The sequence below is a fragment of the Orcinus orca genome, chromosome 7 (assembly GCF_937001465.1).
Source record: "Orcinus orca chromosome 7, mOrcOrc1.1, whole genome shotgun sequence".
In the NCBI taxonomy this organism is placed as follows: Eukaryota; Metazoa; Chordata; class Mammalia; order Artiodactyla; family Delphinidae; genus Orcinus; species Orcinus orca.
This window is the reverse complement of record NC_064565.1, coordinates 113,086,546-113,111,005: the sequence shown is the minus strand read 5'-3', so window position 1 is coordinate 113,111,005 and position 24,460 is coordinate 113,086,546. Positions and strand designations below refer to the sequence as shown.

The window sequence follows — 24,460 nt, the reverse complement described above, 5'->3', positions numbered from 1 at the left end:
ACCCTGCCATGTTCAATGGCAGAGCACTCATTACAGAACAAAACATTAGAGAAACAAGACGCCAGAGAAGCAGGGAACATCAATTTCCTGTAGGATCTGTTGGGAGCCTGAATCAACTAAAAGCTGAATAAAGGTCCTGACTTGTCTGACTGATAATTTCCTCTCTCAGAGACTAGAGCAAAGCAATAATGCAGGTTTAATTGAACAGAACAGGTGGCTGGAAGTGGCTGGGAGAGAGTCACCGTGGCCTGGCAGCCAGGGAGGAGAAGTCTGGATACAGGCAGCCATTTACCTCAGAGCTCATAAAGGCAGAAGTAACACCGTGACATGGGAAACGGGCTCCAATTTAATATGCTATAGGACATAGAAAAATATACAGCATGCTTAACTGGGGAGCTGTAATTCAGATATACGTGACAGCCATTATCTAGTATCTGAGGAGTTGTCACAGGAGAGACGAGACTTATTCTATAGGCTCCCAAGGGGCATGCATGGGACCAACGAGTGGAAAATTACAGGAAGACAGTGGTATTTCAGATCATTACAGGGAAGGATTTCCTGATAGTCACGCAATCTTAAGGCCAAATGGGCTGCCTGTACGGTAGAGAGTTAAAGTGCAACCTGGATATTCAGTAAGTAGATACTGTAGAGGTAATTTGAAAACCAGAGGGTGATGTGACAACTGTGGCACTCCCACACTTGAGCGGTGAGGTCAACTGTGAGGTGTGTTGCAAAGGTCTGTTACAGTAATCAAACACTGGAGTGTGTGATTTACTGTCTTTAGGTTCTGGGTTATCATTATAACCAGTCTTACTTACATTATTAAATATCTCCTTAAGCTAAAGTGAAAGACTCCATGTTAAAGTTAGCGGGCTGGTTAATGCTTACGGGAATGTTGCCCTCAAGTGTGTTTATAGGCTGTAAGAGGTGAAAAATTACCGGGCTAGATGACTGGTAGAATCTCTTCCAAAGCTGAGATTCCTCAAGGGTAGAGGGCACCCCCTCCTCAGCCTTCCAACCTAAACATGACCTACTGGGGAGTAGGTGTCACTGTGTTTCTGCAGAATTCACCTACAGACCGTAATGTCTAAATCTCGCACCTAGAGGAGATACTGGTAACAAGTCCTGGGGGTTCATCTGAACTCGACAGAAAGACAGAGTAAGGACTAAATAAGTTACTTCTGTCTGTGCGTTTCATCTTCACAGAAGAGTCATTCAGATGATTTCAATGGGACCAAAGGAAAGTTTAACCTTTATATTTTCTTTAAATAAAAATGGTTATAGATGATGTAAATATGCCCAGAAAACATTATTTGCTTTTTGAAACATTAAACTTTTTTTCCTCTAAGCAAGAACTGACATGAACTGGTAACTACCAGAGCCTGAACTCAGCCAGCCTCACCCCAATCCAAACTGGAACTGACTTTCACTTTTCCTCTCCCTGGGTAAATGGCCTTGGCGGAAACAGCTGTCACAAAGGCCAACTGTAGAAGTGCCACCGTAAAAACGCTCGACTGCCCAACTCCTCGCTGACTGCTCTGCCGGGTCCCTTTTCTGCTGCCCTGCCAAATGACCAGATGTTAATTACTCCCCTGGAATGCAAGAATAACTAAGCAGACGGGAGGTATCTGATCACCTGGTGCGGCGGCTACTGGGCAGCCTGTGATTTCTGGCACCTCATAATTTTTTTTTATTACAAAATTTTTTCATTATGAAGCTATTATTACCACATTATAAAAATTTGGAAACTAGGGAAAAGAGAAAAATCCCTTATGAACCCGTCATCCTAATAAAATCACTGCATTTTGCTGAGTTATCTACTCTTCTTCATGGCTCTCTGTATACAATTAGATGGACTGCACGCATTTAGCCTCCTCTGCAGAGCATCTGCAGCAGCTTATATAAACACACATCATCAGACAGACAGCTCCATGCAGACATGCTCTCTCCGAAACCAGCTGGTCCTCCTGATTTCCCCATTTCTAACTTGTCGATTCCATCTCCTCGCCATCCAGGTTGAAACTTTTGCCCCGTCTTGGATTCCCCTCCCTCAACTCCAAATCCATTTCCACTGATTCTTTTCTGTCATTACCCCTTTTTCACAGCTGTCCTCCCCACCCCCATGAATAATAATGCCACCACCTCTAGTTCAGTTTCTTCTACTTACATCTCTAAACAATTATAATGTTTCTCTGACTCATTTCTCTGCCTCTACTTCCTCTCCTTTTCCTTCATCTTGCACTGCTAAATGATTTCCCTCATTATGAATGCTCTCCCTGAACAGCACATTGAAAACAATTGGTTTTCCACTGTCTGACAAAGCATATTCTTCGGTTGGAAATTTATAAACATGTACAACTTGTCCCCAGTCAATCCTTCCTGCTCCACCTTTTCCCTACACGAAGCCTCTGCTGGTAACCTGGTACCCTAGACACGACACGTAGCGTGCGGGGTGAGTGGGGCAAGACACGTGCCTGTTCCCTGGTGCCCCTGCAAGGGGGATATCATGTGAGCCGGCTGAGATGGGGTAACAGGGATTAGGCCTACCCTTCCACCATTAACGACTATAGACGTGGCCAAAATAAATGAAGCAACTGTTTCCAAGCATTAGGCTACAAACAGAGCAGGGCTATGAAGCTGGAGAGAAAGGAAATACAGGAAGCGAGGTCCAGTGTCACCTGGCTTTCTGCCGGGGGTGGGGGGGCACTTTTCAACTGGGACTCAGAGAAGTGGATGTGAGAGTGATATGCCCAAGCCTTTCCATGCAGCAAAGATTGCTCAGGATATAAGAAACCAACGTAGTGTTTGCTTTTTTAAGTAGGCTGCTTAAAGTTTAGATTTAAAAAATATATAATTCCTCTGAAATTTCCATGGGAACTTTTCTTTCTTTATGCTTTATCTTCCTTTCAATTTTCTTTAGTTGAAAACACTGAGCACCATTGCCCACAGTTTCAAGGAAGACTCACTAAAAGAAGATGAAAGCATTTCTGGGCAGTATTGTTTTCTGTCTCTCAGCTTTGTATCTACTGAGCCTCACTGTCTTTTATGGAGAAGAGACAACACGCTGAGCCCATGAAGTTTTGCATTAATGGAATATGTGAACATTTCTGCAGTGTTTGCCAAGACCAGGCCACTGGGCCACCGACACTGTGCAGGAGACTGAAGCCGCAAGATTGCATACCATCATGGGCAAGCCATCAAAGGCCACGTTAGTGCCAAAGCCATATCGGAGAATAACTAAAGCCACAGCAGTCACCAGACCCCACCCTGGCGAGGGGGCAGGAAGCAGCTCATCTGGAGGGGCATCAGGAAGGGCATGGCTAGGGTTTGCTCTTCTCACACCTCTCACATCTCCCCCTCCCCCTATGATAGTTTTCAAAGACCAGTGGCATCAAATCCCACTTTTTCCTTCCTGGCTCCATCCCAGAAGAATGTTTCAGGAGCCTCTAAGAGCTGCCTTCCGCAATTTGCTGGACAGATGAAGACCTACGAGGGGCAGAGCAAGCTTCTCCAGCTCAGGCCTTCCTCAGGGGAGGTGTTCCTGAGGGACCTCCTCAGGGGAGGCGTTCCTGCCGCCTCTGCTGAGCACGTCTTTGGACAGCACCCCTTGAATCACCCCAGTGTGTCGTTCAATTCAGGTAAAAAAACTCTGTGCTTCTCCGAGGCAGAGCTTAGGGGCCTTCTTTAACACACTATGCCCTCACTGGAGCCTCCTGCAGGGCCGGGCCTGAAATTAGTTCTTCTGCCCTCACTGCTGTCCCTCCTGAGGCCCGAGAAGGGTCCTAGAAAGAGGACGTTTCTTATTCTCACGCTCACTGAAGTCGGGCAGGAGCACAATCTCTAGGTCACATGCTGTGTAGGCTCAGGGGCCTACGGCAAGTTCAGGGAGTACCCGGGCAGCCAGGCTGGCCACACAGGGGTGCCCACTGCCTGCCACCTAGAGAGGGAGAGAAGATTCCATCCTACCGTCAGCGACGGGCTTGCAGGAGAGGGCGTCATCGAGGTCTCGGGCAGTTGATGGGTCGATGGTGAAGACACAGTCTTTTCTAGGGAAGATTGAAGACATAATTAGCGAGGCCACAAATAACAGAAACTTTACCCCACTGTAGTACAGCTTTAAAGAACGGTTCTTTTGCAAGTGTATAAACGGTAGACAAAGTGGGGAGTAACTTCCCTCTTGTCTCTCTAACAGGGGGTCTTTAATAAAATGCAAACTGGGGGAAGATAACAAGGCTCCGTACTGTCTCTGAGTGTCTTTCTCTTTCTCTCTGCTGACTGGCCCCTACTTCTCCTTGATTCTGAGTTAGAACAGGTGTGAGCGGGTGGAAGTGAGGCGGCTTCCATGAATGGGGCTTCCCAAGAAGTTTCCTGACAAGAGGGGCAAACCCCTTTGGCAAATTACTCTCCAACAGTCAGTTCTTTCTTTTGCCTCCCTCTTCCTCAGTGGCTGATGGGAACCTGTCCTTCAAGGATCATATGAGGATGATTTACTGCTCCTTCTATCTTGTGCCAAAGAATAAACCGTCTGGCTTGTGACACAGGGGGATGGGACTCAAGAATAGGTTCTGCAGAAAACTTTGGGCCCATACAGTTAGCCATGATGCAGTTCTACTTGGAAATGGCCCTAATCACAGTTTATTTCCATGAAATAATCATATACTTCATCCAGGCTCACATAACTGAGTACACCCTATGCCTCTTTATCTCCACACAGTATCCCTAGGCACACCTCATTCTTAACCTGTGAAGCCCCTGGACGTTCTCATTTTGCTTTAGAATTTCCCAAATAACATGACCCACCCAACCTACCCATTCACACCATATAAATATCTAAGATTTGGGCAGTCGGTCCTAAGTTCTCCACACCTCCTGCCCCGTCTTCCGGGGCACTGGCCTGGAAGTCAGGGTGTTTAGCAGGAACCACCCTCCCTTCCCCACACACAGGCTCTCTAGTCAGCACTCCCTGCCCCCACTGCACTCTCCTCAAGTTCTTCCTCCACTCCCTCCAGTACTATCAGCTCCACTGCTGCCATTCCCCGGTCCCCTCCCGCCTCATCAACACTCATGATGGTGGACATCCTGGCAGTCACCACAATTAGTTGGCTTTGTTCTTAAAGTCTTATTTCCTATGTTGCTCTTCTGCTCAAAACTTCCCCAAAACCCTCACAGGCTGCCAAGCAGCTCTGGGCGCCAGGCTGCAAACCTCTCGAGGCCTTCCTTTACCTGTCCCCTTGCTGTTCAGTTCCCTTATTCCTGATAACCCTTCACCAGCCCTCTCTGATCCTCCACACTGATCATCTCACCACCATAATACCTTGATTCTAAGACCGTATTAATTCTAGGACACACTATCAATTCAATAATAGCTTTTTGGGGAAACAAAAACCCCGAGCACGTTAAATATATACATTGATTTTAAAGTACTTCAGGATTTCAGAAATGTCAAGATGTTTTTTTAAAAAAGACTCTTAAATGGTGAGTGGATAAATGGATAACTAAACTATGGTACATCTACACCATGGAATACCACTGAGCAACAAAAAGGAACAAACTACTATACATGCAACAACTTGGATGAATCTCAAAGGTATTATGTCAAGGAAGCCACTCTCACAAGCTTATATAGTCTATGATTCCATTTATATGACATTCTCAAAAAGACAAAATTATGTAACAGAGACATAAGTGATTTTCAGGGCTTGGGGAAGGTGGGATGAAAAAGGGGTGCTTGTTCGGAGGGAATGGAGCTTTTCTGTATCTTGATTGTGGTGGTGGCTACATGAACCTACATGTGTCAACATTCAAAGAACTGTACAACAAATAAAGGTCAATTTTACTGTTTATTAATTTAAATTTTTAAAAATTTTAAATGTGATTTCTGAATCAAGGAAAGTAAAAAAAAATTGTTAATAGAATTGATTGATGGGTAGTAGAATTATGGATTAATATTTTTCCTTTATACTTGTCCATATTTTTCAAATTCGCACTATGATTAAGTATTATAAGTGGAAAAAATTAACACTGTATAAAATCTCCTCCAATCAAAAAATAATCAGATACATAATACTGCTTATAAGGATATTCAACAATCTTATAGACTCCTATTGCTTAATACAGTTAATAGCTTTAAAATGATGAATCTGGTAAAACTATATACTCACTGGTACACCAAGAAAAGGGGACAGGGAAAGGTGGGTGCCACTCAGGTGGAGGGACAAGAGCACTTAGAGCACAGTCCCAGGAAGGGTGCTTCACCAGAAGATCCACTCTTCTCACTAAACATCTCAAGAATAGGCACATACAGTGTGGGGAACATAAATGCCGAGGTCTCAGGAGATAAAGAAATAATTTGTTTCACTATGTAAAAGAAACTGTAATTACACAAGAGTGCCAGAGGAAAAGAGAAACACCGATGTCCCCTGGAAAGCAAGCTCTTGGAGGGCTTTGTGTTACAGTGCTATGAACAGAGGTTGCAACTCACAAATGTTTGTTAAATGAATGAATGCATGCATGCTGACAGGAAGAGACAAGGAAGTGAAATTAATCCTGATACCATGGTAATGGGCTCTAAATTGGTGAGGATCTTGAACTTGATTCACAAGGTAAAGAGGGAACTGTCTGCTTCTTGTTCCTCTTTGTATCCCCCATAGAAGCCAGCAAAATGCACTGTATATCCTGAGTACTCAATAAATACCCGTTGAACTGAAACTGAAATGTTAGACTTGGTGGTGGGAAAGTTTGGGTTCTCCATCAACCATCATAATGACAACATAAGAAACTGAAAGAACGTTCCTCAAGTTAAAATAAAAAATACTCTTAGTTTGATGGGGGCCACAGTTTACTGGTTTACATGGAGAGTTGAGTGGGAAGTTATATTTTCTTAAAATCAAATGTCTCTGGGTGTTTTGAGACTTTTATTTCTATGAATGAATAATAATGCCCATTAAAACACTTCCAGCCTCAAATCAATTCAGCCATGTGTGACACAGTAAAACTTTAAGGCTTCAACTATTAGTTTGCAAATGTCATTTTTGAGAGGGCCCACACATCGTTTCTGAGAAAAACCTTAGACTAGCCTGTAAGCACTCAAACCAATCCTCTACTACACTTTTTTTAAAAAATCTGCTCTTAAGCCAGAAACATAAAAGTCTAAATTAAAACAACTCTGGACATATATCACAGCAAGATGTTTTTTGACCCACCTCCTAGAGTAATGGAACTAAAAACAAAAATAAACAAATGGGACCTAATGAAACCTAAAAGCTTTTGCACAGCAAAGGAAACTATAAACAAGACAAAAAGACAACCCTCAGAATGAGAGAAAATATTTGCAAACGAATCAACAAAGGATTAATCTCCAAAATATATAAACACCTCATGCAGCTCAATACTAAAAAAACAAACAACCCAATCCAAAAATGGGCAGAGGACCTAAATAGACATTTCTCCAAAGAAGACATACAGATGGCCAAGAAGCACATGAAAAGCTGCTCAACATCACTAATTATTAGAGAACTGCAAATCAAAACTACAATGAGGTATCACCTCACACCAGTCAGAATGGCCATCATCAGAAAATCTATAAACAATAAATGCTGGAGAGGGTGTGGAAAAAGGGAACCCTCTTGCACTGTTGCTGGGAATGTAAATTGATACAGCCACTATGGAGAGCAGTATGGAGGTTCCTTAAAAAACTAAAAATAGAATTACCATATGACCCAGCAATCCCACTACTGGGCATATATCCAGAGAAAACCATAATTCAAAAAGACACATGCACCCCAATGTTCACTGCAGCACTATTTACAATAGCCAGGACATGGAAGCAACCTAAATGCCCATAGAAAGATGAACGGATAAAGAGGATGTGGTACATATATACAATGGAATATTACTCATCAAGGAATGAAACTGGGTCATTTGTAGAGACGTGGATGGACCTAGAGACTGTCATACAGAATGAAGTAAGTCAGAAAGAAAAAAACAAGTATCGTATATTAACGCATATATGTGGAATCTAGAAAAATGGTACAGATGAACTGGTTTGCAAGGCAGAAATAGAGACACAGATGTAGAGAATGTATGGACACCCAGGGGGGAGAGGTGGGGGTGGGATGAATTGGGAGATTGGGATTGACATATATACACTAATATGTATAAAATAGATAACTAATAAGAACCTGCTGTATAAAAATAAAATAAAATTTTTTAAAAATTAAAAAAAAATTAACCACCACACACAAAAAATAATATAAAAATAAAACAACTCTGAGGAATGGTACTCAGGGAAACTTGCTGGAAGACATACCATCCAAACATTATTTTTGATCAGGGGTCGGTAAACTATAGCTCACAGACCAAATTGGGCCTGCCACCTGTTTCTGAATGCTCTGCAGGCTAAGAATGGTTTCTGTCTTTTTAAATGATTGAAAAAAAAAAGAAGAAAAATATTATTTCATGACACGTGAAAATTACATGAAATTCAAATTTCAGTATACATAAATAAAGCTTTATTGGAATACACTCATGCTTTTTGGATACAATGGCAGAGCTGAGTAGAGTAGTTTTGACAGGGACTGTATGCTAAAATATCTATCTGACCCTTAGGAGACAGTTTGCTGATCCCTGTTTTAGATCAGTGTTTTCCAGTAAGTGTTTTAATTTTTTTAAAAAGGTCTTGTGATTAAATCAGTTTGGTAAATGCTGAGCCAATTTTTTTTCTTTTTTTAATTAATTTATTTTATTTATTTTATTTTTGGCTGTGTTGGGTCTTCGTTGCTGCGCGCGGGCTTTCTCTAGTTGCAGCGAGTGGGGGCTACTCTTCGTTGTGGTGCGTGGGCTTCTCATTGCAGTGGCTTCTCTTGTTGCAAAGCATGGGCTCTAGGCGAGCAGGCTTCAATAGTTGTGGCACGCAGGCTCAGGAGTTGTGGCTTGCGGGCTCTAGAGAGCAGGGTCAGTAGTTGTGGCGCATGGGCTTAGTTGCTCCGTGGCATGTGGGATCTTCCCAGACCAGGGCTCGAACCTGTGTTCCCTGCATTGGCAGGCGGATTCTTAACCTCTGCACCACCAGGGAAGTCTCAATTTTTTAATAGTAGGACTTCTCAGAGCCTTCAGTATGCTGGTATCACACAGTTCTTGCCAGACTCATTTGATCTTGGCACTTTTTTTGTGGCACAGAATCTCCCCGACACCTTTGAAAGGTGATAAGCTACACTGCAACACCCTGCACAGGCCTCCCGTGGAGTCCTTCTCACATGGGGCCTTAGCACCAAGCCTACCCCATGGAATACTGCAAGAAGTCAAACAAGTGTCTATGCTATTTGCTGCAGGGAAGCTGATGAGGGCCTTGCTCGTTTGCTCACTCAGTGCCCCTTTCATGAGCACTTCAGGAGCAAGTTTATGCAGTGCAAGGACTCGCTCTGCTTCTCTTGAGCTGATGGTGTGCTTGTACCTTATACACATGTGAATTTTATCCTGTTAAGTTTCCTTCTTTGCTTTGCCTGCTAGGAAACTCAGAAGAACATGTGTGATCTGTTTCCAGAGGATCTTATTTGTAGTTTGAACTTTGTGAACTAACCTTTATCCTGGTGTACCTAATTTTCCTATTCATATAACCCTTTTGCCCTGTAGCCGAATTTTAAAATTATTCATTGCATTATATGTGTATCTGCAAGTTGCCTTAAATCATTAAAAAAAAAACAGAGTACAAAAACATACACACATATATATTGAGGAGTTACATTTCAGAATCATGTGTTGAGGGGATGCTGGAAGAAAGACGGACATTCAGTATAGGCTACTAAGAGAACTAACTTCTAGACAGAGTAAAACTTGGAGAGCTCCCAGCAAGTATTCGTACTGTAGCAGTGGACTCCAAACTTGCTCTCTCGCGATGGAAAATTGGGAGAAGCAAGGGAACAGTGAGTGACCCTGACAAACCCCAGTCCTCAGTGCTGAGAGCCAGTGATTTAATCTGTTGTCATCACCACAATTACGAAGCGGCCACGATGTGGTGCATGAGGGCTCCTTCTGGTCGTGGGCCACAGCGGCTGCGGGCTGCTGGCCTCAGCACTTGGGAGCCCGGCCCCACAGGGGCAGTGCTCCATGCAGCAGTTACACTCCGTTAACATGCTTTTGGGATTTTACTGGCTCCTTTTCTGGAAGGCTTTGGTCTCACAACCTGCAGGGAGCAGCCTGGCCTGCCAGCTTTTAGAACCTGTGAGACCAAATATTTAAAGAGTTCCGCAACAATGGTTAGAAAGAAGCTAACCCTGACCCACAGAAAATAAAGTGCCAGGTGGGGGAGGGAACGAATGAGGCTCCAGTGCATGAGGCTGCAGAATTCCTATTCAGAGCAGCGTTATGTAACCAAAATTTCTGAAGGCACGTGACTGAAGGGCTTAGTCGAACTTTTTAAAGGGACAGAAAACTTCGAAGATTGTTTTACTCAAAGCCATTGGTCCGAGAAAAGAACACATGAAGAATAACTAAAAGGCTTCTATAATCCATTATGACCTGGCCAAGAATCCCAGGGAATAACGAAAGCACAGCAAGAACTTCTGTTCCTCTGTCACTCACACACTCTTCCTCTGACCTTGCGTCCTCTTCCTCCTCAGGGGACCAACATCTCTACCTCCTTGCAGCTGGAGGCAGATGTCTAGTCTCCACAGCAACATTTACTCACCACATTGTCACCATTTACCTCACTGGATTTCGGCCATGGCCCCTACGACATCACAGAAATTGCTCTCCCAAGGTCATGGCTACTGCCAGATTAATCGTCTTAAAGCATGTGCCTGGTAAAAAAGCCTTCATCAACTCCTTACTGACTAAAATATAAACTCAGCTTAGAATTCAAAGCCCTTCATGATATGGCCCCGGCCTGCATTTTTCTAGTCCGATTGCACACTCCCAACGTGTACCTCATATGACAAACTTTTCTCTACACCCTCTGGTCCCTGAAACACTGTTCGTGCTGTTCCCAACATTAGGACATTTATCCCACCAATCTCCAATGTCTAAGACCTACCTAACTTTAAAGGCCTGGCTGCAATGGCATCTTTTTTCCAGGGAACCTTCATGGCTCCAGAGAGTAGAAGCTGCCTCTCCCCCAGCTGCCCTGCCCATGCCTGCAACCTGCCCCAGTTCAATGGCACTGAACACTACCCCTGGCATGCTGGAGGCTACTTATGGACATGTCTCATCACTGTGACAAGGCTGAGAGCTCCTCAAGGTCTGGCTCTGATCCTGACCTATCTGTGTCTCTCTTCCAGCACACTGAAGGCACACATGTAATGAATAGCTGATGGATACGTGAATGAAAAAATCACCAAAGGGGCCTCTTTAGCACTTTTCCATTCAATTTTGCCACTGTGACTTGGGAAATACATTTAGGATTAGAACTCATGACCTCCTGGCATCCAACCCTGTGGTCACACCACAGTGTTATTGTTTCCAAGGGTGTCCTTTTCTGTCTTCATCCCATCTTCTTTTCTCATAAAACAGCGTTTTACAAACTGTGGTTCAGGGACCAATTCCAGACTAACAAAATTTATAGAGGCCCTCCTCTGTCCGTGACTCTGGGTTTGTCTCCTTGCTCACAAGCAATTCTGGTGAGGAGGATCTGGGTCAATGATGGCGAATGGGTGAAAAGGGATGGAAAATATTTAAGAAATAACCTTAGGAGGATAAAGAGTACAGTTTTTTACCACTTTCTTAGATTAGATGGTATCAGAGTTTATATAGAAACCAGATAATTTTATGTAAACTGGAGCAGGAAAAGTAACTAAAAAGCTGTAGCACTCAACCACGTGATGCGTCTCTATGGAGCACCATGCGGGGAGTCCAGCCAGATGGGTGCTAAGATGAACCAGCCAAGTCAGATGCTGAACTCGTCTGAGCTTCCCTTTCACACTGACTTTCCTCAGGGATGCGCCGACCTCTCCTCTCGAAGGCCATGGAGCAGGGAGCATCATTCGAACCTGAATCAGCGCCCCTTAGTGCAGCAGGGCTGGGCCGTTTATTTTTTCTGATGGCAGCTGTGGATATGCTAATACTCTTTCACTCAGTTCTACTGCCACAACAGATGCTAAAAAGTCTGACACAAACCACAGATTTTTCAGAACAGAAAAAGACTGAGGTCTATTTAAAGCAGAAGGAGATCTTGGTCCATCTGTCCCTCCACTTCCCCATAGTGATGGAATGACACACAGGAGGCCACAGAGAGAACAGAAAGAATGGAGGCAATGCTCTGGGCAGGCTCTTTTCACCCAGCTAGGGGTTTTTAATCTAGGGTCCACCAAAGGTCTACCTCAAGCTTTAGCAAAATTCTAGACCAAGTGAATGTAGTGATTAGGTTACTTTCCAAAGGACTGTGATAAGATGAGAACGGAATCAGAAATAACTAAAATGGTCTCCCTTGTTATATTCATTTACTCACCCACTCACTGAACCTCTCGCCATTCTGTGCCTCTTTTTAGACTTCAAAAAAACGACACCCTGGAGCAGAGGTCACAGGACAAGGTGGTCTGGTACCCTGGGAGCCAGAGGCCATGGCATGGGCCAGGAAAGCCACGGTTTAAACTTAGAGAATATGTTAAAATTAACTTTCTTCCCCTCAATTTTCATTCTGAAAAATGTTAAACTTTCAGGAAAATTTAAAGAATAGTAAAATTAACATTCATATACCTTTCATTAAGATTCATCAAATGTCAACACTTTGACATATTTGCTTTATCTTTCTCCTCCCTCTGCTCCTCCCTTCATATACCTAGCTTTTTTTTACATCTGAACTATTTTAAATTATGTAGTACAGATCATGATACTTTACCCCTCCATTCTTTTGCAAGTGTTTTCTAAGAATAAAGGCATTCTTCTACAGAACCAGAATACTACCACCACAGTTAGGATTAATTTCCTCTATCCAATTTACAGATCATATTTAAATGTCTTCAATTGTCTCACAAAATTGTTTCCCTCCTGATCTAGGCTCTAATCAAGGTTTACACAGTATTTGGTAGTCATGTCTCTTTAGTCTGTTTAATGTATATGAATCCCTCTATCTTTATTTATTATTTTAAAAAAATATAACACTGCTTTTGTTTTTTTGAAGAGTCCAGGCCAGTTGTCTTGTAGAATGTCTCACGTTCTAGATTTATCAGCTTGTTTCCCCATGGAAGGAAGAAGAGAGGAAAGGACAGAAATAAATCAAACGTGGCAAAATTAATCCTCTCTGAATTTCCAACAAACAGAAAGTTAGGTTTTAAGTCTTGACTAGATTCACGGTGAACTTTTGCCGTGAATACTTCACAGGGGATAGTGTGCACTTCGTACTGCATTCCTCCAGAAGGCACAGACTGTGAGGTTGCCAGATTGATTTGCTAAGGTGCTAACAGCCAGAGCTTTCTATTATAAGGCTACCTTTTACTCTTTATAATTAATAAGTAATCCGTGGAATAAGACTTTTAGATCATGTGAATATCCTGCTCTCAAAGAACCTTTCAGCCAGTGATTCTAGCTTCCACTGATGCTTTTTGCCTGAATCAATCATAACTTTGCAAGTTGTAAAATGGTGATTTTCTAATCCTATAATACTGTCTGTATTTATGAGCTGACTCTTCTGTCAAGAGCTTTTCCTGCACTGACCCTACTTTGTTGTTTGTTTGTTCGTTTTTGGTTTCTTTTTGAGTATTATTACAGATTCACTGACTTAAAAAAAATTAAATGTATTATCCATTACCATTACTATTCTTTCTGATACTCAAATTGTCCCAAATGAGGTTGGTGGAGGCCCTTTCAAGTGATCCCATGTCCTTGCAATGTGTCTCCACAAGTCTTGGAGCACTTCTGTGCTGTTTGGCACAGTAACTATTTCAGGCTCACCTTATACATTTCCTGCCCAGGCTAATAATCACCATGTCCCTAAGGAGCCCAGGTTTCTTTCAGTGGGGAATGAACGTTATGCAGAAGCCAACACAGGGCTCTACAGCGCTATGCTCATTACTACTCAGGTGTCATTACTTCTAGGCCCTTTTAGTGAGCTGAATTAGAAAATACTGAGTTAAATCGTATGAAATTGCTGATATTTGACTAGTTACGGCCTAAAACTGGCAATTTCCTGTGGCTCAACCTAATATACTGCTTAAAAGTCATGAGTCACATTTACACCTCCAACTGAACTCTAATACTACAGAGGTCTTCCTCCTCTTCCCACATTCTATATTTATATTTTTATTCTTCCACTGAGAGCCTCAGCTCCCAATGGCTTCAATATTTAAAACAGTTTCAGAATTACAATCCCAGTATCCACTAGCAACAAAGTACCTATGAAGATTTCTTTGGAGTTTTATCATTAGAATATAGTCACTAAGGATGTACAAAGTGCTCAAAAAGCATAGTGCCCAAAAGTTACCTGAATCCTTTTTCTCTCTGTGTAGTAATGCTATACATTTGATAAACATTAGTACCATTTGTTATTGTCTTATGTCGATTTTAGAGATTTTGCTTTTATTTCCTTTTAAATTTAATTTTATTGTTGAATATTTAAATGGTTCAAAAGTTAAAGTATACTCAGAGAAGTCTTACTCTCATTTCTATCCTTCTCCCTTATTCCTACCCCCTAGAGATAACTATTTCATCATTTTCTGGTTTATTCTTTTTTGCATTTCTGCTTTCTTTTTGATATATATTTTTTCTCATTTGCTCTTCTTTCTAACACGAACAGTCGAATCCTACAAATTCTCTCTTGCAACTTGCTTTTTCACTTAACAATAAATCCTGGAAATTACTCCATATCAGTTCAGTGGCCAGAATCATAGAATCGACAGAGTTGGAAGTTCCTCAGAGTTCACCCTAGTCCAAATCTTATCCCCCAAATGTCTCCGAACCAGAATCAATCACACAGATCAACCCACATCTTGAGTACTCAGGATAAGGGGATAAGTCACTGACTTATCAGGCAGGCCATTCAATTTCAGACAGGAGCCCGAACTATTGGAAAGTACCTTTATAAGCTGAGCTGAAATCTGATTCTGAGAAACTTCACAATTCAGCCCTTTGCAGCCACAAAGAATTAGCTGGATCCCTCTTTTGCCATGCAATCCTGCAGCCATGAATTTTCCCAAGAAATAGGCCCATCCCTTTCTTGTTCTAAATGGCTGAAAACTATGTGTAATTGTAGCTCTTTTCATAAATTTTCACTTATTTTGTGTCAAGCACAAATTGAAGTTGTAGGAACCAGTACAATGTCAATGTGAAGGTATCAGAGGTTAAGAGAAAGAAGGCCAGAATTCCTTCATTCAATATTTACAGGCATTTACTGCTCTAGGTGTCTGCGACACATTTGAGAACAAAGAATCCTGTCCACTTACATTCTAGTGTGGGAGAAGATAGAAAATAAACAGTATTATAATTAAGTGCTGTGGAGGAAAAAGAAAAGAAACATTAGAACAGAGCAAGGGAGGTTGGAAGTGCTGACTACAATTATAAATAGGGTAGTCAGCAAAGGCCTCAATGAGATGATGCCACTTGAAGATGACTTGAGGGAGGTGAGGAGTGAGCCATGGGCTTTATGGAGAAAGAAGGACTTGGGCAAAAGGAAGAGCTATAGCAAAGGCCTGGAAGCCACCAAGTTAGTTTACCTGAAGGCCCCGAACTACTGGGCACAACTCAACCAAGAGAGTTTATATGTAGATACGAATGGCTTGGCCTCTGCTTTCTTTTACTTCCTGTCCAAGAAGTCGTAAACCTAGGCTCTCAGGTGTTCAGAATGCAGCTCTGCACGCCTAAGGGAGAAATGAGAGCAGCCGAGTCCCATGGCGCCCAGAAAGTCCTTCTACCCGAAGACTCTCTGAACATCTCTCTCTCTTCTTTTACCTCTGGGTAGTAGAGTCTTCCTATGACCCAGATTTAAAATATCACATTGGGGTTACTTTAAAACAGGCTAGAAGAACACTGACTGATATAAAATAAGTTTTAAAATTGGACAAAATGAAGTAGCAGTAAGCTTACAGGAAATGCTCCCACAGAGGGATCAAATATCTGAGCCTCTAAACATAATGTTTAGAGTTTAGGCACAAAAAGTTCTCCTATGTGCAAAATCTTCGCAGAGTATTAACATATGAGAGGTCTTCACTTCAATATATGGGAAATCTTGCTCTCGTTAGAAACACTTTTTTCCTACATCTCCTAGAATCTCTTGAGAGGTGATTCTCTTAGAATTATAATAATGGTGGGTATTATTTTTTACTCTTGTTTTATGGATGGGGAAACTGAGGCTCAGAGAGATTAAGTAATTTGCCTAAGGTCACAGAACTGCAGAACTTTGATTTAATGGAACAGGAATTGAAAAGAGAAGGTGTTAAAAGAAGTGAATAAGCCAAGAAGTTTTATTTCAAATGGAAGCTGACATCTCTTCTACTTACCCTTAGTTCCATACTTTGTCTTAAGATTTAAACACCCCAGAAGCATTTTTGCCGAACTACTAATTACCCCCAAATTTCTTTGAGAAAAGTTTCTCTGTGGTTGACTAAGTTGTCAATGACTTCGTTTTTAGGTACCGAACCCAAATATGACAACTTTTCACCCTCAACCTGAAAATCCACATACAGAGTTCTGACATCAAGTTTATTCAAAAGGGATATTCTTTAGTATGTCAGAGAAAGTCAAGTCCCAGGTACTTTCTTTTGGAATGAGTACCCAAAGATAGGAAAAGTAGCTGAAAAAGGAACATGAATAGATATATTTTCACTTTAAAAGACTACGCTATTAAATTTGCTTTGCAATTTCCAGACCAGACATAATGAATGTATTAAAATAAAACAGAAAATGTAATCAAACTTTAATATGACTTTATCAGAGACTTAAACACAATGGTAAAGGCCAGTATTTAATGGATTTAAATTCTAGTGGACGGAATTAAGAATAGTTACAAGGTCAAGGAATTAACTATGTCTAGACATCTCTCCTACACTTCTATTTGAGGAACAGCAGTTTTTTTTTCTCATCCTTTGAATTCCCAAGCCAGGAATTCAGAACCTGCTGTTGGAAGGATCATCATCCTTAATTCTCAATACATTTATCAGGCTAAAATGCAAATGTAAGTGGTGAATACATTTCAACAGCCCCAGAGATCCAAAGAGCCTTCTCAGGGAGCATGCTGAGGTAACTGGGGAAGGGTTAAGCCACCCCTATTTTTCAGATCTGAAAACAGTTGTTCTGATGCGAGAAGAATCATTGCAATGGTGCCAGCTCCCGTCTATAAAAGCTATACACATTTTTTGCACAACTGTATGATTGTTATGGCAACCATAAAAATGGAACTATCATTCTTCAAATTACACACTACCCATACTGGATTACCTACATACGTTTGTTCTTCCACATCACCCAGAATTTCTTTTCAGAAAGTGCTATGTCTGTCCTATAGATGTTTGGGAGTAAGATAAAGTGGTCTCTTTCAAAGGGAGAGTCCGTAACAATGAATCTTTCAAAGGCCTAGTTCTTGAAGGATTCTAGGACTTCCCTGTCAAGACTTTTAATCCCATGGTCACTGGGAGGCCTCAAAATATTTCCCCCAGGGGGCAAGGAAACTGCCTGGAAAACGTATTCCCCAAATGACTGCTTTTTATTAAGAGCAGGATTAAAGCACCATGAATGAGCCTTATTAGACCCTGCACGGCTCTGCAAAGTACTGAGAGCATTAGAAAGTGAGTCTCAGTTTAGTGAGATGAGAGACTTGTTTAAGAAATACATACCAGCATTTTTATTAAATTTGCTGCTGAATAAAACACCACCAATATAATCAAACAAAAATGTCCAAATAAATTTCAGCTATATTTTAAGATGATCAGGGACTCTGTTATTAAACAGTGTAAATTCTTTCTTCTTACTAATGGGGAAAGCAAACTCCATTCTTGTATGTCTTTTAAATATTAATTTGGGGCCAAAATTCTGTTTCATTGTTCACAGAGCGGATTCTACAGTTTAAAAAAAAAACAAAAAAACAGCCTGCTAGTGACTTCCTGGCTGATTTTAATACTAAGTACTTAGACTTTAGATGAAAATGTGTCCATAATTACTGTTTGCTCCAGAGAGTTTCCAAATAAGGCACCGAAATTCATCTAGTTTTCCTTTCTCAAAAAAACAAAAACAGGGGCTTCCCTGGTGGCGCAGTGGTTAAGAATCCGCCTGCCAATGCAGGGGACACGGGTTTGAGCCCTGTTCTGGGAAGATCCCACATGCCGCGGAGCAACTAAGCCCATGTGCCACAACTACTGAGCCTGTGCTCTAGAGCCCGCGAGCCACAACTACTGAAGCCCGCACGCCTAGAGCCCATGCTCTGCAACAAAAGAAGCCACCGCAATGAGAAGACCGCGCACCACAACGAAGAGTAGCCCCTGCTCGCCACAACTAGAGAAAGCCTGCACGCAGCAACGAAGACCCAACACAGCCAAAAATAAAAACAAACAAATAAATAAATTTATAAAAAACAAACACCCACAAAGTTTCCCTATGAGGTGGGCAGGGCAAGTCAAGCTCTAATGCAGCACCCTTAGTTACAGTTGGCGCTCCCTTGGCCGCAGGGTGCAGTGAAACATGGAGTGCTACTTCTCCACTCGCACCCCATCTTCAGGAGGGGAGGAGCTCCCAAGGGACCCCAGGTGACCCCCTCTACAGGCTACACTTCTTCCTGCACTTTCAGGGTTCAAGTCACCCCGCATACTCCCTCTACCTCAGCCCAACCCCCATCTTCTAGTCTTTACCAAGTCTTGGACTGGGCCCGAATTCATAATCCCACCCTCGCTTCCTACTGAAGCAGCTCCCCAGCTAGACTCCAGCCTCCTCTCCTGCTCTCCTGCCTTTCAGATCCTTTAGCATTTGACTACCAGGATAAAGTTCCTAAAATACAGCATTAGATTACGCTCCTTTCTCAAAAATCCTCACTGGCTTCCAGCTTCCTGACATTACAGTCCTCAGCTTGGCGTTCAATATCCTCCATGATCTGGCTTCAAACGACTTTTCCACCCTCCTTAAGATGACTTGTCTACAGTAACATGGGGCCTTGGTAAGCCAGTTGTACTAAACATCCTGAATCAGCGATTTGCGTAGATCCATCTACCTCTTCTTTCAGACTTTATTCTCCTTGACGGAAAGGACTATTGCTTTCAATTACATATTTTGCAATTCCAACAATAACTATTTCAGGGTCTTGCAAATAGTAAAGATAATAAATATTTACTGAATTGAATCTTTAAGTGGGCTCCTTCAACTCTAACCATGGTAGAAAAGACTGGGGCTGTGGTAGAGCTAATAGTCCCTTTACCAGAAGTACCATCTATCTGTGAGAGTAGATTCCACTTCAGATGATGTCTCGGGACCTCTAGCTATGGCCTGGGAATATGGCCCTAGAGAATTTTCTAGGTTTAGACCCCAAGTCCTTTGGACTATGAATATACTGATATGCAAGGGTAGATAAAAAGGGGCCAAAGAAAGGGGGTAAGAGGGAAGAGAATTTGAGGGCAGAAGGCAGTGTGAGATTTGTACTCTACATATACCTCAAACACCTTTTTGGTAAGGCAATGTGTCTTAATGCTCACCAGAAAGAAAGAAGGGGCAATATTTTATCAAGCATAGTATATGCTAGACCTGCGTAAGCATTCTACATGTTGTTATATTTAACCCCTGCATGACCTCATGAGAAATACAGTAACTGTACATTCCTTTTAACTTGTAAAGAAAGAAAGGCTCAGAGAATTTAAGTAACTTGCCCAAGAATACATACCTAGTAGGTGGCAGAGTGATGATTCAAGCCAAATTTGTCTCTAAAACCTACATCTTAGTATTTCACCCCTGTGATATCAGGGTCATTTAAAATTTTCAAACTCCTGGGATAGAAAACTAACCAGTAGCATCATGTATAAAGGTCGGAGGGAACAGAACTGTGGTGGATTGTTATCTGTCTTGACGCTCCTTCTCCCAAACCAACATGTAACCCAAAGCAGGGCAAACTTGATTCTCGCTCTAGAATTCGGAATTAGGACAGAGAAGGGAGAGTGTGAGAAGGAGGAAAGTATGTGAGGGGAGAAGATGGAGAGAGATATCAGGCTCCCTCTGGGTGACTGTGGCAGCTCTTAGGTTGCAGCCATCCCACTGAGGAGCAGGAAGCCAAAGAGGCCAGTATGATTGAGGGAAGCCGACGTGTAGAGAGCGTGAGAGGCAGAGATGAAGAAGCCTTTCTGGGTTCGCTGCCCTTGGATTCTGGGAGTCATCGCAGGATCCTTAAAACAAATTCCCCTTCCTGCTTAAGTGAGCTCCAGTGGTTTCTGTTATTCGGGACCAAAAGTCTTAATTAATGCAACAGCTGTGGGAAGTTTCCTAGAATGGCTAACTCGTCATGGCTTTCTCTAACGCTTTCTCGTTAGCGAGCCATGACAGGATGTTACAGCTGATGCTTCCACCCTGCCCACTCCTGGGGGCACCAGGTGCTGGAAAGCAGAGGGAGGGCATGGCAGAGTATCAACAACAAGTTTCTATTTTTTGGGGGGGGTGGGGGGCGCACTGTGCAGCACGCGGGATCTTAGTTCCCCATCCAGGGATCGAACCCACGCCCCCTGCAGTGGAAGTGCAGAGTCTTAACCGCTGGACCGCCAGGGAAGTCCCTCAAGTTTCTATTTCAAAAACAAATTAATTTTTAGAAAGATTGCTTCTGTAACTCAAATTACACAAAGTACAATGCTATAACATTTTTTGACCAGTACGGTTTTGAAGAGGCTCTAACTTCTCCTTTCTCAATATGGGGAGGGGAAGTATGAGGTGTTTTTGATTGATTTGGTGTTTTTTTGATTTTTTTTTAAATGTTTATCAAGGGTGTGGGTTTAAGGTGGAGAAACATGGAGATGGTGGTTGAGAGATTCCTAGACTGCAGAACTGAATTCAAGTCCAAGCTTTGCCCCTCTCAGCCATGTGACCTCGGGCAAGTGACTACACTCATCTGAGCCACAGTTTCTTCATCTGTAAAACAGGGATAACTGTTTCACAGGATTGTTTGAATGATTAAATAAGGTAATACTTAAGTATAAAATAATTAAACATATAAAGAGGTATAAAAGGTGCACTCAATTAAATATGTGTTTTGGTGTATGCATATCTGCCACATTAACAACAAAGCTAAATGCAAACTTCAAACTTCTACATGTGTTCATTTTCTTCATCCTGTATATTTTTGGCTGAACATTAATGGAGATGATCTCTTACTAGGGAACTGATCTTTCTCTTTGTGTGTCCTCAGCGTGTATCAAGCCCCAAGGCACAGACGACAGGAAAGGGACACCCAGTGAGTACTTACTACATGCCCAGCACTGTCCCAGGTCTGACCAACAGTCAAGATTATGCTAGTGATTTAATATTTTCAAAGTAACTCTATTTCAAAAAGAAACGATTAAATATGGCTATAGAAAAGGATAATTGAACACACATTTAAAGTATTATTATGCTTGTGGGAACACTCCTATCCTAGGAATTCTAATTACATCTGTAAGACCACAGGAGAACTGTTTAAACAATCACAATTTGAAACTCTTGATTCTCCCACATACAAACTTTGGTATAATTCCACTAGGTCACCTCTCAGGCAAAAAGATTATAGGGAAACTTTACATTTGCACAGTATGAGTAAATATATGTAACAAAACCAATTTTTTCACACATATAACAGGACTTCCATGCACGCCAGTCTCTTCCTCTGAAAGTTACAAAGGGACTCTGTACACTTATTCACATGATGCCACAACTGCTCAAAAGGGTTTTGGAATTCTTTAAGAACTACTTTCTAAGCCAATTCATGAGCTTCACAAGAAAATCAGTTTTACTACTTTATAATTATACTTTATTTTTTTTTGAAGTTGTATTATCCAGCTTGATCACCCACCTGATTTACCACTCTTGGCTCTAAATTGACTTGGCTGTTTCCAAAACTCAAACGCATTCTCAAAAGATGAAGATTGGCCATTGTTGAAAATGTGCCTTAGGCTCTGAAGGCAATTTCCGAAGAGGGGTCCAGAAATGTATGCGGCGCCTTACCCACTGCCTGCCAGCAAGCTCAGATCCTCCTCATTCTCAAAAACATCTTGAGGACCCTGCTTCTGTCAAGCTCCTCTCACCATCTCTGGTGCAGCAAAGCTCCTTGAAAGGGATGTTTCTACTTAGCGCCCCTACGTTTTCACGTCCCTTCACCCCTCAACTGACTACAGCCTGCTTTGGCTCTCATCACGCCAACGAAACAACTCATGAGATAGTCAAAAGACAAAGAAAAGAACTTGATGACAAAATGCAGTGACTTCTGTTCCAGAGCACAGGGCAGCTCACCCTTGATTGGAACTTGTCACCAACTGTGCCTTTTCTTTTTCTTTAACTCTTCTAATTTCTTTTCTGCAGCCCACTCCCCACCTTCTCCTAAGAAGCTTCCACTCTTTAAACGTTGGAGCTCTTCACAGTCCATCACTGGTCCTCTTTCCTTTTCCGACTGTAGGCTTACTAGGTATATTCATTCACTCTGTGGCTTTAACTACTACTTCATGCACCTAAATAGGTATCTGCAGCCCAGACTTCTTTCCTGAGTGCCAGGCTCGTTTTGCTTTCTGCCTCCTGGACATCTCCTTTTGGTTATTCTAGGCACTTAATGTCCAAATTTTACTCATCTTCCCCCATCCAAACATTCTGTTCTTGCCCTCTAACTCACAATCTCAGATTTTCCTGAATTTCACCGCAGCCTAAGGATACTGACACAAGTTCAAGGGCCATACAGACATATCCCCTACTGAGAGGTCTTCTTAGAGGATGTCAGGAACAGTGTTAATTGCTTTTTTCCCCCTTCTTCTTCTTTTTTAAATAATAATAAGACAAAAGCCTTTGGAAATCCTATTCATCCCTCATGACCAAATTCAAAGATTACCTGGCTTCAAAGTTTCCTCATGCAAAATTAATGGTTTTCTCCTCTGTGTTCACCTGGTGGCTCTTACTAAAAAAAATTTAAACTTGTATTTAGAGATAATTGCTGATTAATACACAATGGTAAGAAAAAATAGAGAGATGCTATCTACCTTTTACCTAATTTCCAATGGTAAAATCTTACAAAATTATAGTACAACACCCAAACCAGGATGTTGACATTGATACAATGCACTGATCTTGTACTCATGAAGTTCTCAACAATTTTATCACACGTGTAGGTTCAGGTAAACACCACCTCAATCAAGACAGAGAGCTATCATCATCTCAAGGATCCTTCAAACTGTCTTCTAATAATGATCATACCCAACTCGCACCTGCCCTACCTCCCTCAATCCCTGGTAACTACAAACCTATTCTCCGTTTCCAAAATACGTCTTTCCTAAAAAGTGATATCAACAGAATCATACAGATGTAAACCTTTCAGACCGGCTTTTTTCACTCGGCGTATTTCCTGAAGATTCGTGCTGTTGTTGTGTATATCAACAGTCCATTCCTTTTTGCTGCTGAGTATCATTCCATGATGTGGATGTACCACAGCTTGTTTAACCATTCACACATGGAAGGAAATCTGGGTTGTTCCCAGTTTGGGGATGTTATGAATAAAGTTGCTATGAAAATCTGTGTACAAGTTTTCGTGTGAACCATACGTTTTCATTTTTCTGGGCTAAATGCCCAGGAATGCAATTAGCAGGCTGTATGATGGCTGCATTTAGCCTTTTAAGAAACTGCGGAAGTGCTTCCAGAGTGGCTGTGCCATTTTACATTTCCACTAGCGAAGTGTGCATGAGTCACTTTCTCCGCATGCTCACCAGCATTTGGTATCGCGTGGAACTTTTCACCAACTTTGGTTTTTCCTTTTATTTTAGCCATTCTGATAGGTATGTACTGGTATTTCACTGTGGACTTAATTCACATTTTCTAGTGGCTCATGACATTAAACATCTTTTGGCTTGTGCATTTACCATCTGTAGCATGTCTTCTGCCCATTTTCTAATTGGATTGTTTTTATATTGTTGAGTTTTAAGGGTTCTCTATGTATTGTAGATTAATCCTTTGTTGGATATATTTGCAATATCTTCTCCCAGTCTAGCTTGTCTTTTCATCTTAAAGACTCTTAACAGGGTCTTCCACAGAAAAAGCTTTTAATTTTAATGAGAACCGATTTATCTTTCCTGATATGGACTGTGCTTTTCTGTGCCAAGTCTAAGAACTCTTTACTAACCTTGCATCATGCAAGTATTCTATGCTCTGATCTGTAAGTTTTACAGTTCTACAGTTTATATTTAAGTCCATGACCCATTTTGAGTTAACGTTTGCATTAGGCATGAGGTTTAGGTCAAAGTTCATTTGTCTATGTACACCCAATTCCTCCAACACCATCTCCTGAAAGGCTATCCTTCCTCCATTGAATTGTTTTTGATCCTCTGTCAAAAATTAATTGGGCATATTTGTG

At 41.8% G+C, this 24,460-nt stretch overlaps 1 protein-coding gene across 9 annotated transcripts in view; it reads right to left on the bottom strand.

The window, feature by feature from the left end:
• The window catches only part of DIS3L2 (DIS3 like 3'-5' exoribonuclease 2), a 378,320-nt gene that overhangs the window by 141,705 nt on the left and 212,155 nt on the right, over positions 1–24,460 (bottom strand). For 8 of the 9 annotated variants that reach the window (XM_004262593.4, XM_033425292.2, XM_033425295.2 and 5 more), the window contains one exon: positions 3,967–4,046. In XM_004262593.4, the coding sequence (XP_004262641.1) occupies positions 3,967–4,046 (80 nt within the window). Of the gene's footprint in view, positions 1–3,966; positions 4,047–15,638; positions 15,783–24,460 lie in introns of those variants that run through there. The other variant, XR_004482498.2, reaches the window with a different exon arrangement.